Raw genomic sequence first — 12,772 nt, forward strand, 5'->3', positions numbered from 1 at the left:
TGACTGTGTGGGGCCTCTGCAAAGGTTGCATCACGAGTCCTATTTCCGAGCTATCTGAGATCCCCATTAAGAATTTAAAAGCAATAAAATAACGGAGATTTTTGACTATCAGCATGAATGCTGTGTGGGCTTTTACAGTTAATGATTGCCCTTGAGTGCTGAATAGAGTCATCTGTGGCCTGAAAAAAGAAATGTTCTTATCGTCTAAATTTGGTAATCAAGAACAAGATAGAGTAATGAATGTAAAGGAACACTGTTGCAAGTTGAATGTTTCCCAAAAAAAAAAAAAAAAAAAAAAAAGATCCCAGGAACAATGCTACCTTATTTTAGGAGAAGAGAGATAGTTGCAAAGGAGCCAAACTGATTTAACTCAGTGTTATGTATAATCTTGAAAAACAATTGGGAAAGTCATAAAAATTGAAGTCAGAAGTTGTTTAAAGGAGAGAACCCAGGAAAAAACATGCATAAATTTGTCAGAACCCTTTCAAGAAGACCTAAGTCAAAATTGAATTTATAATAATTAAGAAAAGATAGAACAGGGAAACACATCATAAGAAGACAATGCCACTTGAAATGCATTCCAGGCTGCAGATAAGTCCTGGTATTAATTAGGCTCTTTATGGATTGATCAGAAGCCAAATCCTCTAGGCCTGGAGGTTGGAGGCTGCGGGGGAAGGATTTGGGTGTTCAGCACCTACAAAAAAGCAACAGGCAAAATCCAGAGGAGATTGTAGGTTCTCAAAGGAGGCCAGGGTTCTTTGCTCTGCCTGTTGGTTTTGGCTTTTAAAGCCTTGCTTTTTATTATATTGACTCTTCTTTGCTTTGCATAAAATAGGAGAAGAAATAAGGGTAGGCAGAGGATCTAAGCTGAAGAAAACGGAAATTTGAATGAAAGGAGGAAGCAGCCTTAAAACACAGAGAGCCATGGGTCCAGGCACGGTGGCTCACGCCTGTAATCCCAGCACTTGGGGAGGCCGAGGCGGGTGGATCACTTGAGGTCAGGAGTTAGGGACCAGCCTGGCCAACATGGTGAAACCCCGTCTCTACTAAAAATACAAAATTAGCCAGGCATGGTGGCGTGCACCTGTAATCCCAGCTACTCAGGAGGCTGAGGCAGAGAATTGCTTGAACCCGAGATCAAGACCATCCTGGCTAACACGGTGAAACCCCGTTTCTACTAAAAATACAAAAAAATTAGCCAGGCATGGTGGTAGGCGCCTGTAGTCCCAGCTACTCGTGAGGCTGGGGCAGGAGAATGGTGTGAACCTGGGAGGCGGAGCTTGCAGTGAGCCGAGATAGCGCCACACTGCACTCCAGCCTGGGCGACAGAGCGAGACTCCATCTCAAATAAATAAATAAATAAATAAATAAATAAAAAGAATTGCTTGAACCCGGGGAGGCAGAGGTTGCAGTGAGCCGAGATCGCACCACTGCGCTCCAGCCTGGGCGACAGAGCAAGACTCCATCTCAGAAAAAAAAAACAACAAACAACAACAACAAAAACACAGAGCTAGGGCGGCACTTCCATATTTACGATTAAGAATCAGCCTGTTTCTGCTGTCTATTTACATGAAGTTAGTTCAGCAGAAAAATATTAAGAACCAGAAAATGCAAACCTAGGGTGTGGGGGTTTTTTTGGTTCGTTTTTTTTGGGGCTTTTTTGCTTTTTACTAGGGGAGGGTATGGCCAAAATAGTTTCAGGTCTTTTGCTTGGGCTTGCAAATTTGAAACTATGAAGCAAAATTCTCTACAGAAGAAATTTACTTCACAAGATATAAAATTAGCTCAAAGTTTCTATTATTATCAAAAAAGAAGGAAAACCTGAATGTTTTGAGTTTAGAATCTCATTCTGTGGACTCAAAGTATTGCTTAACATACTTTTAAAGTTTAACCATTGATTTTTAATAAGATTGATGATACACTACAAACTCTTTTTATATTCCAGAGCTACCTAGCATTTAGAAACCAGTGGGGTGATAGCATTGGGTCTAGTTTGCTATAAATTAGGAATAAAACCGGTAATGATAACTGACACAGGGCACTTACTCTGCACCCATTTTATTTTCACACTAAACCTCTGAGGTGGGAACCATTATTGTCCCCATTTCAGAGATGAGGCAAGTCAGACACAGAGAGGTTAGGTAACACATCCCACGTCATGTGACCAGTATGTGATTAAAACCAGGACTGGAACCCAAGTAGTTTGGTCCAGATTCTATGCTTTTAACTACCCCCTGTCTTTCAATATCATTATGTATTGAAACAGTAGATGCTACTTAGGTAAGACTTGTAAAACTTAGCAACGTAATTTAGTCTTTATCTTAGAAGGTAAATTGCTTGAAGAGGGGTCTGATATTTGCATAATCTTCATCAATGACCCCTTCTTTAACTCTTAAATCACTTCTTCTAAAACGTGGGATGATACCTTCATCTACCAAACCTGGGACTGATGCCATGATAATTATTATTCTTAGAGGCTTTCGGAATTCAGTGGCATTTCTTGAAAGCTGAATAATTATTTATTATGTATTAGAGAATACGCAGCCACCATAAACCCAGGGGCACTTCAGATTAGCAAATAGTGTCTCTACTTTATTAAAACGGACTTGGGTATTATAACAAAAATACACTCTTCATTTCCTTTGGATGTTATGAATAATAAAAGTGTCTCCTTCCTCTCAGTCAGGTGGCTTCACTCACATCTTCACTGAAGATATGCATGTAAGTCTCTACGTTTTCATTTTTAGCCCAGTGACTGCCTGATGTTCATAGTGTTATCATCGTCATTATCATCTCCATTATTATTACTTTGAATTTTTATTGTGGGTTTTTTTGGATCATGAATTCAATATTAAATAATTCATTGTCTTGGAAAACCCATTGTGGATCTACTTTCTAACTTTAAACTTATATATGATTTTGTATTATACTATATTTTTTTTCTTTGTATCAGAACAGAGACGCCAACGACAAGAATGAAAGTCTCACAGCTTTGGATGCCCTAATCTGTAATAAAAGCTTTCTTGTTACTGTCATCCACACCCTTGAAAAGCAGAAGAACTTTTCTGTGAAGGACAGGTATTAGTCCATTCTTTGATGTTTTAAAAGCCTTTAAGAAGAGAAAATCAGGCCGGGCATGGTGGCTCATGGCTGTAATCCCAGCATTTTGGGAGGCCAAGGCGGGCAATCACTTGAGGCCAGGAGGTCAAGACCAGCCTGACCAACACAGCAAAACCTTGTCTCTACAAAAAAAAAAAAAAGAGAGAGAGAGAGAAATCAAACCTGAGTCCCATATTTTATTTCCAAACCACTATCTGAACTTGGTATCTTGAGAACATGCACTTTTCCAAAGGCTATTTGACTGGGAGTTTATGCAGCCTTATCTCCATTTTAGATCACACCACCCAACACAATTTTTTTTTTGTTTTAGTTGGAGTCTCACTCTGTGGCCCAGGCTGAAGTGTGTGATCATAGGTCACTGCAGCCTCATCCTCCTGGGCTCAAGCTACCCTCCTGCCTCAGCCTCCCCAAGTAGCTGGAACTACAGGTGCATGCCACCACACCCAGCTAATGTTTTGTTGTTGTTGCAGTAGAGATGGGGTCTTGCTATATTGCCCAGGCTGGTCTCAAACTCCTGACCTCACACAATACCCCCTTCTGCAAGGATTACAAGCATAAGCCACTGTGCCTAGCCCTTTTTAAAAAAATTTGAGACAGGGTTTTGCTATGTTGCTTAGGCTGGATTCAAACCCTGGGCTCAAGCGATCTTGCTGCTTCAGCCTCCTGCCCCCAGCTCCCAACACAGAGTCTATTTGAAGACACACACACAACCCTCCCACCCCCAAGTAACCCTGAAAAACTCCAACACCCCAAAAAAACCCACATAAATTCTTTTTTTTTCTTAAGACAGAGTCTCAGTCTGTTGCCCAGGCTGGAGTGCAGTGGCACAATCTAGGCTTGCTGCAACCTCCACCTCCCGGGTTCAAGCAATTCTCCTGCCTCAGCCTCCCCAGTAGCTGGGACTACAGGAGCGTGCCACCACGCCTGGCTAATTTTTGTATTTTTAGTAGAGACAGGGTTTCACCACATTGGCCAGGCTGGTCTCAAACTCCTGACCTCAGGTGATCTGCCTGCTTTGGACTCCCAAAGTGCTGGGATTATAGGCGTGAACCACCATGCCCGGCCCATAAATTCTTAATAAAAAAAGCAGAAGTGTTTTATTTTTAAAACATCCTGAAACTTTGGAAGACTCACTTCTTGTTACCACTCTAGTTTAAATGCTGAAAACACAGAAAATGTTCTAGAGATAGAAGTGGTTAGAATCTAAACATTAAAAAAAAAAAAAAGCTCCCAACCCAACAGGCCAGCTCCCTGTCCTGCCAGTGAGCTTCCATGGAAACTCCCATGAGTGTCCAGCTAGGCCTGCAGCCGATGGTTCACCTAGCTCTCTTTTTCAACAGGTGTCTGTTTGCCTCCTTCCTAACCATTGCACTGCAAACCAAGCTGGTCTACCTGACCAGCATCCTAGAGGTGCTGACCAGGGACTTGATGGAACAGTGTAGTAACATGCAGCCGAAACTCATGCTGAGACGCACGGAGTCCGTGGTGGAAAAACTTCTCACAAACTGGATGTCCGTCTGCCTTTCTGGTTTTCTCCGGGTAAGTGTCACATCCCTCAGCACTGTCAGAGGTAAGACAATAGGCAGTTATTTTTAGCAGACTCTGATGCCTTTGCCAGGATAAATCCTGAATGCTCGATGGTGTCAGCATTTAACCATGTTTCATCTTGGTCCTGACCCAGAACAGAGAGGGAAAGTAAACATTGTTTTTGCTGCAACTGGCCTATGCAAATGTAATTCATTTAGAATTTCCTCAGGTGAGACTTTTCAAGTGAGTTTACCTTCTCACATCAATTCACACCCAGAGCCCAGTCAGCCCATTTAAGAAAATGTACTGAGAAAAGGGAATATTTCAAACACCAAAGAGAACAAACTGTTTCAGGCCCTCTGAAGCATTGTAGAAATACCCATTACCTACCAATATGCTGTAAGCTAATTGCAGTCAATTCCTACCAGTCATTCCGCATTAAAGCAGCTCTCCAAAGAGCTGCCTCCCCCTGGAGTTTGCTTTGTTGGAGTTACTGTGTGCATGTGGTTGTCATCTAATTGAACTTCAAAATCTTTTCAAATGCAAACTTTCTATAGATTCCAGTGGTGAAGAGGGTGGGCCCTAAAGTCCGCTACTTGATCTGAATCTAGACTTCACCACCTACTTGGTTTTATAAACTAGAGAACTGGAAGAAGATTTTAGGACTGTTTTGAAGTACAGATGAGAAAACATATGCAATTGCTTAGCCCTAAGGAAGCCTCCATAAATGTTGGCCATTACTATTATAAAATATTAATGTGAAAATAAGGGTGTCCTGTTGAACTCAATCTTCACCCAGCCCTCTGAGGCCCCTGGTACAGAAGATTCTTATCCTTTAATTTTACCAGCCATCCAGATTCCAGCAAAACTGCATAATTGTGTATTTGTAGCTAGTTCCGAAATCTAATTAAACTTTGAATAAGATACACTGCTTTGCCACAGGTTTTAACAGTGCTACTTAAGTTTAGATCCAACAGCAGTGCTTTAAATAGACTGTGCTTAGTTTAATGTTTAATGCAATCTTACAAGTAGATGCACAACAATTTTTTTTTATTTCTCACCAACCCCTTCCTCTCCCTAAGGCAATACCCATTTATTAAGATTAATGAAATCTGCCTTCTTTTCTGTTTACTTGGTATAAATCATCAGAGGCTTTGGGGAGATGTTGAGCCAGTTATTTCTGGGACGAATATTTTTTTGTTTCCCACTGTCTTTGCTTTAGCCACAACAGCTGCTAGATGGAGGCACCAGGACTCTCACCCAGTTCCCTGGTCTTGGTCTTCAAAGGCCAACTCCTGCCCCACCACAGTCTCACTGGATCAGAAGCTACGGAAGTGGAGCCCAGTAATCCATGATTTTCACAAGCCCCTGGGATAGTAGAGAGAGCACCAGACTAGGGGTCTTGGTTAGAAGCAGCAGGTCTGGGCTCTGGAACCATCTTAGCCCGGGTCAGCTGTGTGTCCCTGGGCATGGCTCGTTCCATCTGGGCATCTGTTTTCAATCCACCAAATGAGGGGCGTGCGTGGGCATTGCCTTTAAATCCCTTTCCAGCTCTTTCTACTGGATTTTGTGATTCTTAACTCTGAGCTTTCAAGGGCTGCTCTTGGGCACTAGAGGGGTGAGATGTTCAGAAAATCTGGGCTGCGAGCCCAAACGGCCTCCTTGAGCAAAGCATTCTGGGTCAAGATTTCACAGTGCTGATTCAAGAGCGTCTCGAGCACTGTGAGTGGTGAGGGGGCGGCTCGGCTTGCCAGGAGGAAGTGGCATCCAGCCAGTCGGCGATACTTTCACTTTCAGTGGAATAATTCCCGCTGGTGCAGGGGTCTGATGTCCCTCCACCAGGTGCTCAAGGGGGTCTGGGATACCGACAGCCCTAGTCCTCCTGTCCTACCCCACAGACGTTTAGTGGGTGACAGTAGCTCCGTGACCACCAGGTAACTTCCCCTTCCAAGACACCAAGGCTTTGTGGGTAAAATAATAATGCCATTTATTGAATGTGCCAGACAGCATGCTAAGGGCTTTGCCTATCTTTTCTCATTTCATCCCCTTAAGGGTCCTGTGAGCTGAGTGTCTTCATGACCATTTTGTATATGGGGGAACTGAAACACAGAAGAGCTGTGACTCTCCCCAGATCTCACTGCTACTGTGGGACAGCACCAGGGTCCGAGAGCTCTTAGCCGCCCCCCTGTGCACTGAAAAGATGGAATCTGCCCTGGTCTGTTAAAGTGTCGAAGCCTGGCCCCTGGGGGAGGGGAATCGTGTACACAGTGGCTGTGGCTCGCCTAAAAGTTGTGTTCAGTGGTGACAAAGAAACCTCATGGCCCTGTGATTCCCCAAATCAGCCACACATCAGAATCCTCCTCCCCCACCGCCTCCCTGCCCCCGGCCCCGGGAAGGTATGAAAACTACAGATACCCAGGCCTCATTCTTCAGAGAGATGGCAGCTCTGTAGGTCTAGAGTGGGGCCCAGGCATCTGAATGCTTAACAAGAGCCCCCAAGGGATTCTGGTGATTAGCCAGGGTTAGACCCAGGAGCATGGGCAGAGTGTAGGACCAGATGTTGCTTAGCTCAGTCTAGCTACCCTCCAGAGAGTTCTGGAGAATTCCTGACCATGGGCCTCCTGAGTCAACGACTGCCCCTTTACACAGCCCTGAGAGCTCACCTGGCCCCCGACTCCAACCCCTATGGGAATACGCAGCCCCTGTCCAAGTGTTCTCAGCCTCCCTTCTGATCTGTGCTGGAGGAAAAGAGGTTCTAGTTTTGTGGTCAGGGCATTACTTGGGGTGGGGGGGGGGGGGGTGGGCGGTGGAGGGAAAGAGAAGGGGTGAGGTTGTAAACCACTAAATAAAGGAAGTTTCTCATGAGAATTAAATGTCATGCAATAGTCCTGCTGCCCTCCCTACCTTGGAAATTTCTGAACTTCCACTTCTGCCCTGCACTGAAGAGGGGACTCAAGGAGGTATCACAGCGGGGACAGAAGCCAAAAAGGAGCTCCAGGGAGGGAGCTCCACTGAAAGGGAGTGGCAGGAGGTGGCAAGAGGAAGCCCGGGGACTGGGGAGGGCAGATATTCCTGCAGCAAGTATAAAGGAAGGGACAGGGTTGGGGTGGGATGCTGAGAGACTTAAGATGTCTTAGGTAACTTGCCTGCGCAAGGGAAAGCAGGTGAGACCCAGTGGAATCCTCCTTTCCCAGCTGGACGTATCGCTTGTCAAGCTTTACTCTGTTAACTGGCGCTTCGAGCCCCAGCCACGTGGCTGGCCTTTCATCATCACTAAGGCACTTTGACTTCCTAGCACGGTTCTTCCTCCACCACAGAGGCCTAATGTCCATTGATTACGGAAGGTTCGTTATTTAGCAAATACTCTACAGCTGACCCAGGGCTAAGTGCCTTGGGAGGATGCCGTGGAAACAGAACACACAGCCTCCCACTTGAGGTGCTCAGAGTCCTTTGGAATGCAGACATCCGTATATGCCAATGTGAGCCATTTCCATCACAGCAGGGGAGGCAGTCCCACCCCCAGCCAGGAAAAATGCATGTGGCTTAAGTTTGAAGAAAGAGCCAATCAGGATGGGCCGAGTGTTTGAGGAAAAACCTTAGAGGAAATGGAATTGGCTCTGGTTCAGGGAAGAAGATGGAGTCCCTCTGGCCCGGCACCGGAAAACATGTCCAGGTGGGACTGTGCAGTGTGTGTCTGGGAACTCTCCGAGCTGGGCCTGGCCAATGGGGAGGAGATAAGGCTGCAAACTGTTGAACGGCAGGCCGCTTCCTTCGAGAAGTGCTGTTAACACCAAAAAAACATTGTATTTGGCAAATGTATAAAATGTTCTTACATTTATCCTTGTTACTAAGGATAATTGTGCATTTTTTAAAATGTCGTTTATTTCTGGCTTGCTAAAGGGCGATTAAATACGAATGTAAACAAAGGTACACTCTCCACATCTAACTGTTCCTAGGCATTAACCCACTGATGAGCATTAGTCTGCCATATGTAAGTTTAAACATAAAAAGGGATACTGTGGGTACTGCACGTTGCCATGAATGTGCACGCGTGCGCATGTGCAGATGTGCATTCGCGATGGAGAGAGGAGGCGGTTTTCTGAGTTTTGCATCCAATCCCAAGTGGAGCAACGTGTATTTTCTTGGGAGTTTCATGTTGAGTGTTAGAAAACCCTGTCTCCTGCCTTACTGCCATAAACAGAAACTTTAATTCTTTGGAAAGTACAGTGGATTCCACAGAAAGCTAACTGTCACTTTTGTGTCTTTTCCAAGGAGACTGTTGGAGAGCCCTTCTATTTGCTGGTGACGACTCTGAACCAGAAAATTAACAAGGGTCCCGTGGATGTAATCACTTGCAAAGCCCTGTACACACTTAATGAAGACTGGCTGTTGTGGCAGGTTCCGGAATTCAGTACTGTGGTATGTTTTCAATAAAGCTCCCAGCCAGACTCCCAAATAAATCTGGCGGGGAATTAGAGGGTGGGGTGGGTCATTTACAATGAAACGGTATCATCTCTACTGCGGGAGGCCCTGTGTGTTTAGTTAATTAAAAACAGTAGTTGATAAAAATATTAACACGTGTTCACATAATAGATTTTAATTACTGAGATTGGGGGAGAAAATATTGTAATGATGCCTGGGGTACTCATCAATTTCCAAAGATTTTAATATCAGGATTGCTTATAGCTTTCAGTGTCGTCAAAGGAAATGCAAAGTAATCCCTATTCAGTACTTATAATTGCAATCAGAATTTCTCAAATGGCTCTGCTCTGGGAAGACAATGTGTGAAGATATATTTCAACCAAATTGAGGCCGTCTTATTTTAGAACGATAACACAAGACAAATTCCACCACGTTCCCCATGCAACGTGACGCCCTTTATTTTCATGGATTAGTTACAAATGTTTGGTGTCATGCACTTAATGTACTGTGATCTCATAGATATTTTTAGAGGAACGCTGTAAATCACTACAGGAAGATGATTGCCTAGCTGCTGGAGGGTTTCACCCGCTTGAGAACTTCTTTTTAATTCATCCCCACTGCACCCACCCCATGCCCTTCCTAAAGAAAGAAAGAAAGCCCAATTTGGGGCACATTTGGGAATTTCAGAGAGGGAGCCAAGCAGGGAAAGGAACTTTAGAATTAGGAATTTTCTATGCTTTTCTGTTAGTAGAGACTTGGAGAAGAGATTGCTGCGTTTTGGTTTGATCTTTAGCTTTATGAAGATTCTGGGCTTCTTCACGATCTCGTTAGTGGAGGAGGAAAAGATTACAGTGGGGTTTGGGAATTGCTCATTAAGAGAGCTGAGTCTCCTGTGGCTTCACTCTGGATGGTGCGGACTGCAGTATCATCTGGGAAGAATTCATTCCCTAATTGGAGAAGGCACCACTTTGCCGCGGAGCGTGTTATGGTTATGTCCTCTGGTGGGAGAATAGTCCGTAGGTCAGCTGTTTCAAGTTTTCTGCCACTGCCAGATGCGTCTCACCCCTCCATCAGAGATGGCACCATGCGCAACTGCCATCCGAGAGCGGGAAGCTGAGCTGAAAGTCAACACTTCTCAGCGTTCTGAATTGTGTCAATATACCCATCCGCATCTGAGAGGCCGGAGAGTGGGCTGCAGTGGTTCTCAAACTTGAGCATCTAGCAGAATCGCCCAGAAAGCTCACTAAACACCAGTCACTAGGCAGCATGCTGGAGTTTCTGATGCAGTAAATCCAGGCTATGGCCTGAGAATTCACTTCTCTAACCAGCTTCCTGATGCTGCCGGTGCTGCTTGACAACTGTTGGTAGAGTGGTTAACAGTATGGACTCTGGGGCCAGACATTTTGGAATCCTGCCTCTGCCACTGGTTAGCTGTGTAATGTTGGGCAAGTTTCTAAACCTCTCTATGCCTCATTCTCCTCACATGTGAAATGGAAATGATGGTCACGGTTCCTACCCATCTCATGAGGTGTTTTGAGGATTAAGAGTCAGTATTATAAAAAGCACTTAGAACATTGCCTGGCACATGAGTGCTACCTAAAACTTTATTCCATTTGATCCAGATCTCATTGAACCCTTGTTTAAAATGCAGGTCCAAATAAACCAGTGCCCGGGCTCTCCCTCGGGACTGACTGAATCAGAATCTTTGGGGAGGAAGCCCAGGCATGGATGTATTTTGTAAACCTTCCAGATAACACTGATGTGTGTTCAGCCTGGACACCACTGGGTATCTTTGGAGAACAAGAGACAAACTTTGCACAGGGCCTGTTGACTCACCTTTCACTGATCCTGGGCTTGTCATTCCTAACCTAGAAGATGTTCGTGCCTTTAAGACGTTTTAGAAGCCCCAAAGGTCTCCAAAGAGAAATATTTGCAAATGAATATAGTCAGGGGAATCCTCCAGCATTTCAGTCGCGAGACAACATCGACCCAAACAGGAAGGACAGGAAAGGAGAAGATGGGATGGAATCAGGAAGAAGTCAGATGCCTGAGGCAACTTTTGAGGTTTTGAAGCCTTTTTAATGCTTTACATCTGAACGTGTTTTCTCCTTTTCATTTTGAAACATTATTTCAGTCAATTAAGACCATGTGTTTCTGATTTGTTAACACTCAACTCATCATCAAAATGTTACTTGATGCTGAAGAAATTCATGTCGACTCTTAAAATTTTTTTTTCTTTATAGCCCCTGGGGAAAAGGGTAATGGAAAATCATGATTTCAGAAATCCACATAAATCTTCCTTTTCAAATTCAGATTTGCCGGTACATAAGAGTTGAGCCTTGAAAAGGAATGGGCCACTTGTTTCTAGGGGCCTTGCCTTTAAAAATGATTGTTAGTGCCTCTTATGGGGCCTGGCCTGGCCCCCCTTTCATGGTTGGCGGTTGTATGAGAAACTACAGAGAAGGCACATGATCCGTTCTATGCTTGTGTGACAAACTGTTAGCAGAAGGTCAATATAAAAAATTTAAGTTTTTCATTTCCTTTCAGGCATTTCCCCCAGCCTGAACCACCATATTTCTAATTTTCTTTCTTCCTCCCTTCCCTTCTCCCCCTCTTTTTCACTTCCCCCACCTACCCCTCCCAAGCATGTACACCCAGCCATTTTAGGACTTGATTTCCCAAATTTGCCTGAGGTGGTTTATGTAACTGAAAACCAAGGTGTGGTGAACAAACTGATTCTGTGTGTCTGTGTGTGCTGGGGAGGCGGGAGGTTGGGGGCAGATTCTTTCAAGGAAAGGAAAGTCAGAAATCAAGAGCATCCTCACGAACCACTTGAAATGACAGAACCTGGTGCCAAGGCAGGGACACGTTTGGAAAAAAGGCCCCCAAGCTCGTGTTCAGCTAAATGCTCAGAAGCGCAGCACCTCATATAGCAACCTAAAAGTTAGCTTTCACACCTCTCAGATGAGGATGTGTTCTCCCTGAGGTGTGGGGGGTTTTCTAGAACATAAAGGCATCTTGCCAATTTCTTATACATGAAATCATGATACTAACAAATGGGCCCTGGGAAGTAATGCTCTCTTCTTGCATATGGAGAAGAAAATTCCTCTGTCTTGCCAAAAATCCAAGCAAAGTCCCCTAGAGCCATGCTTCCTCCAGGACCATAAGAAATCATCCCACTCTATCAAGCATTCCAGGCTGGTGTTTAATAAGGCAACAGTGAGATAGAACGCCCTGATATCTGTATTCTCCCTAATGTCAGCACCAGGGGTAGGGCTGTGCACACCCAGGACTTTAGTCTTTCCTTAATATCTAGGAATTCAGATCGGACAGCTGGAAGAGAATAAGACCTTTTTTTTTTTTTTTTTTTTTTTTTTTTTAAAGGAGTATCACTCTGTAGCGCAGGCTGGAGTGCAGTGGCACAGTCTCGCCTCACTGCAACCTCCGTCTCCGGGGTTCAAGCGATTCTCCTGCCTCAGTCTCCCAAGTACCTGGGATTATAGGCACCTGCCACCATGCCAGGCTAATGCTTGTATTTTTAGTAGAAATGGGTTTTCGCCATGTTGGCTAGCCTGGTCTTGAACTCCTGGCCTCAAGTGATCCACCTGCCTTGTCCTCCCGAAGTGCTGGGATTACAGGTGTGAGCAACTGCATCCAGCCAAGAATAAGACCTATTGCTCTGCTGGGTTTTTTTCCCCTTTGC

The 12,772-nt window shown here is 44.7% G+C and overlaps 1 protein-coding gene across 3 annotated transcripts in view; it reads left to right on the forward strand.

Annotated features, from left to right (window-relative positions):
- PLXNC1 (plexin C1) overlaps window positions 1-12,772 on the forward strand; it is a 159,301-nt gene that overhangs the window by 107,987 nt on the left and 38,542 nt on the right. For all 3 annotated transcript variants that reach the window (XM_002823595.5, XM_054527490.2, XM_054527491.2), the window contains exons 18-21: window positions 2,683-2,721; window positions 2,954-3,078; window positions 4,461-4,659; window positions 8,920-9,066. In XM_002823595.5, coding sequence (XP_002823641.3) covers window positions 2,683-2,721; window positions 2,954-3,078; window positions 4,461-4,659; window positions 8,920-9,066 — 510 coding nt within the window. The remainder of the gene's footprint in view (window positions 1-2,682; window positions 2,722-2,953; window positions 3,079-4,460; window positions 4,660-8,919; window positions 9,067-12,772) is intronic.

Source organism: Pongo abelii, chromosome 10 (assembly GCF_028885655.2).
Source record: "Pongo abelii isolate AG06213 chromosome 10, NHGRI_mPonAbe1-v2.0_pri, whole genome shotgun sequence".
Taxonomy (NCBI): Eukaryota; Metazoa; Chordata; class Mammalia; order Primates; family Hominidae; genus Pongo; species Pongo abelii.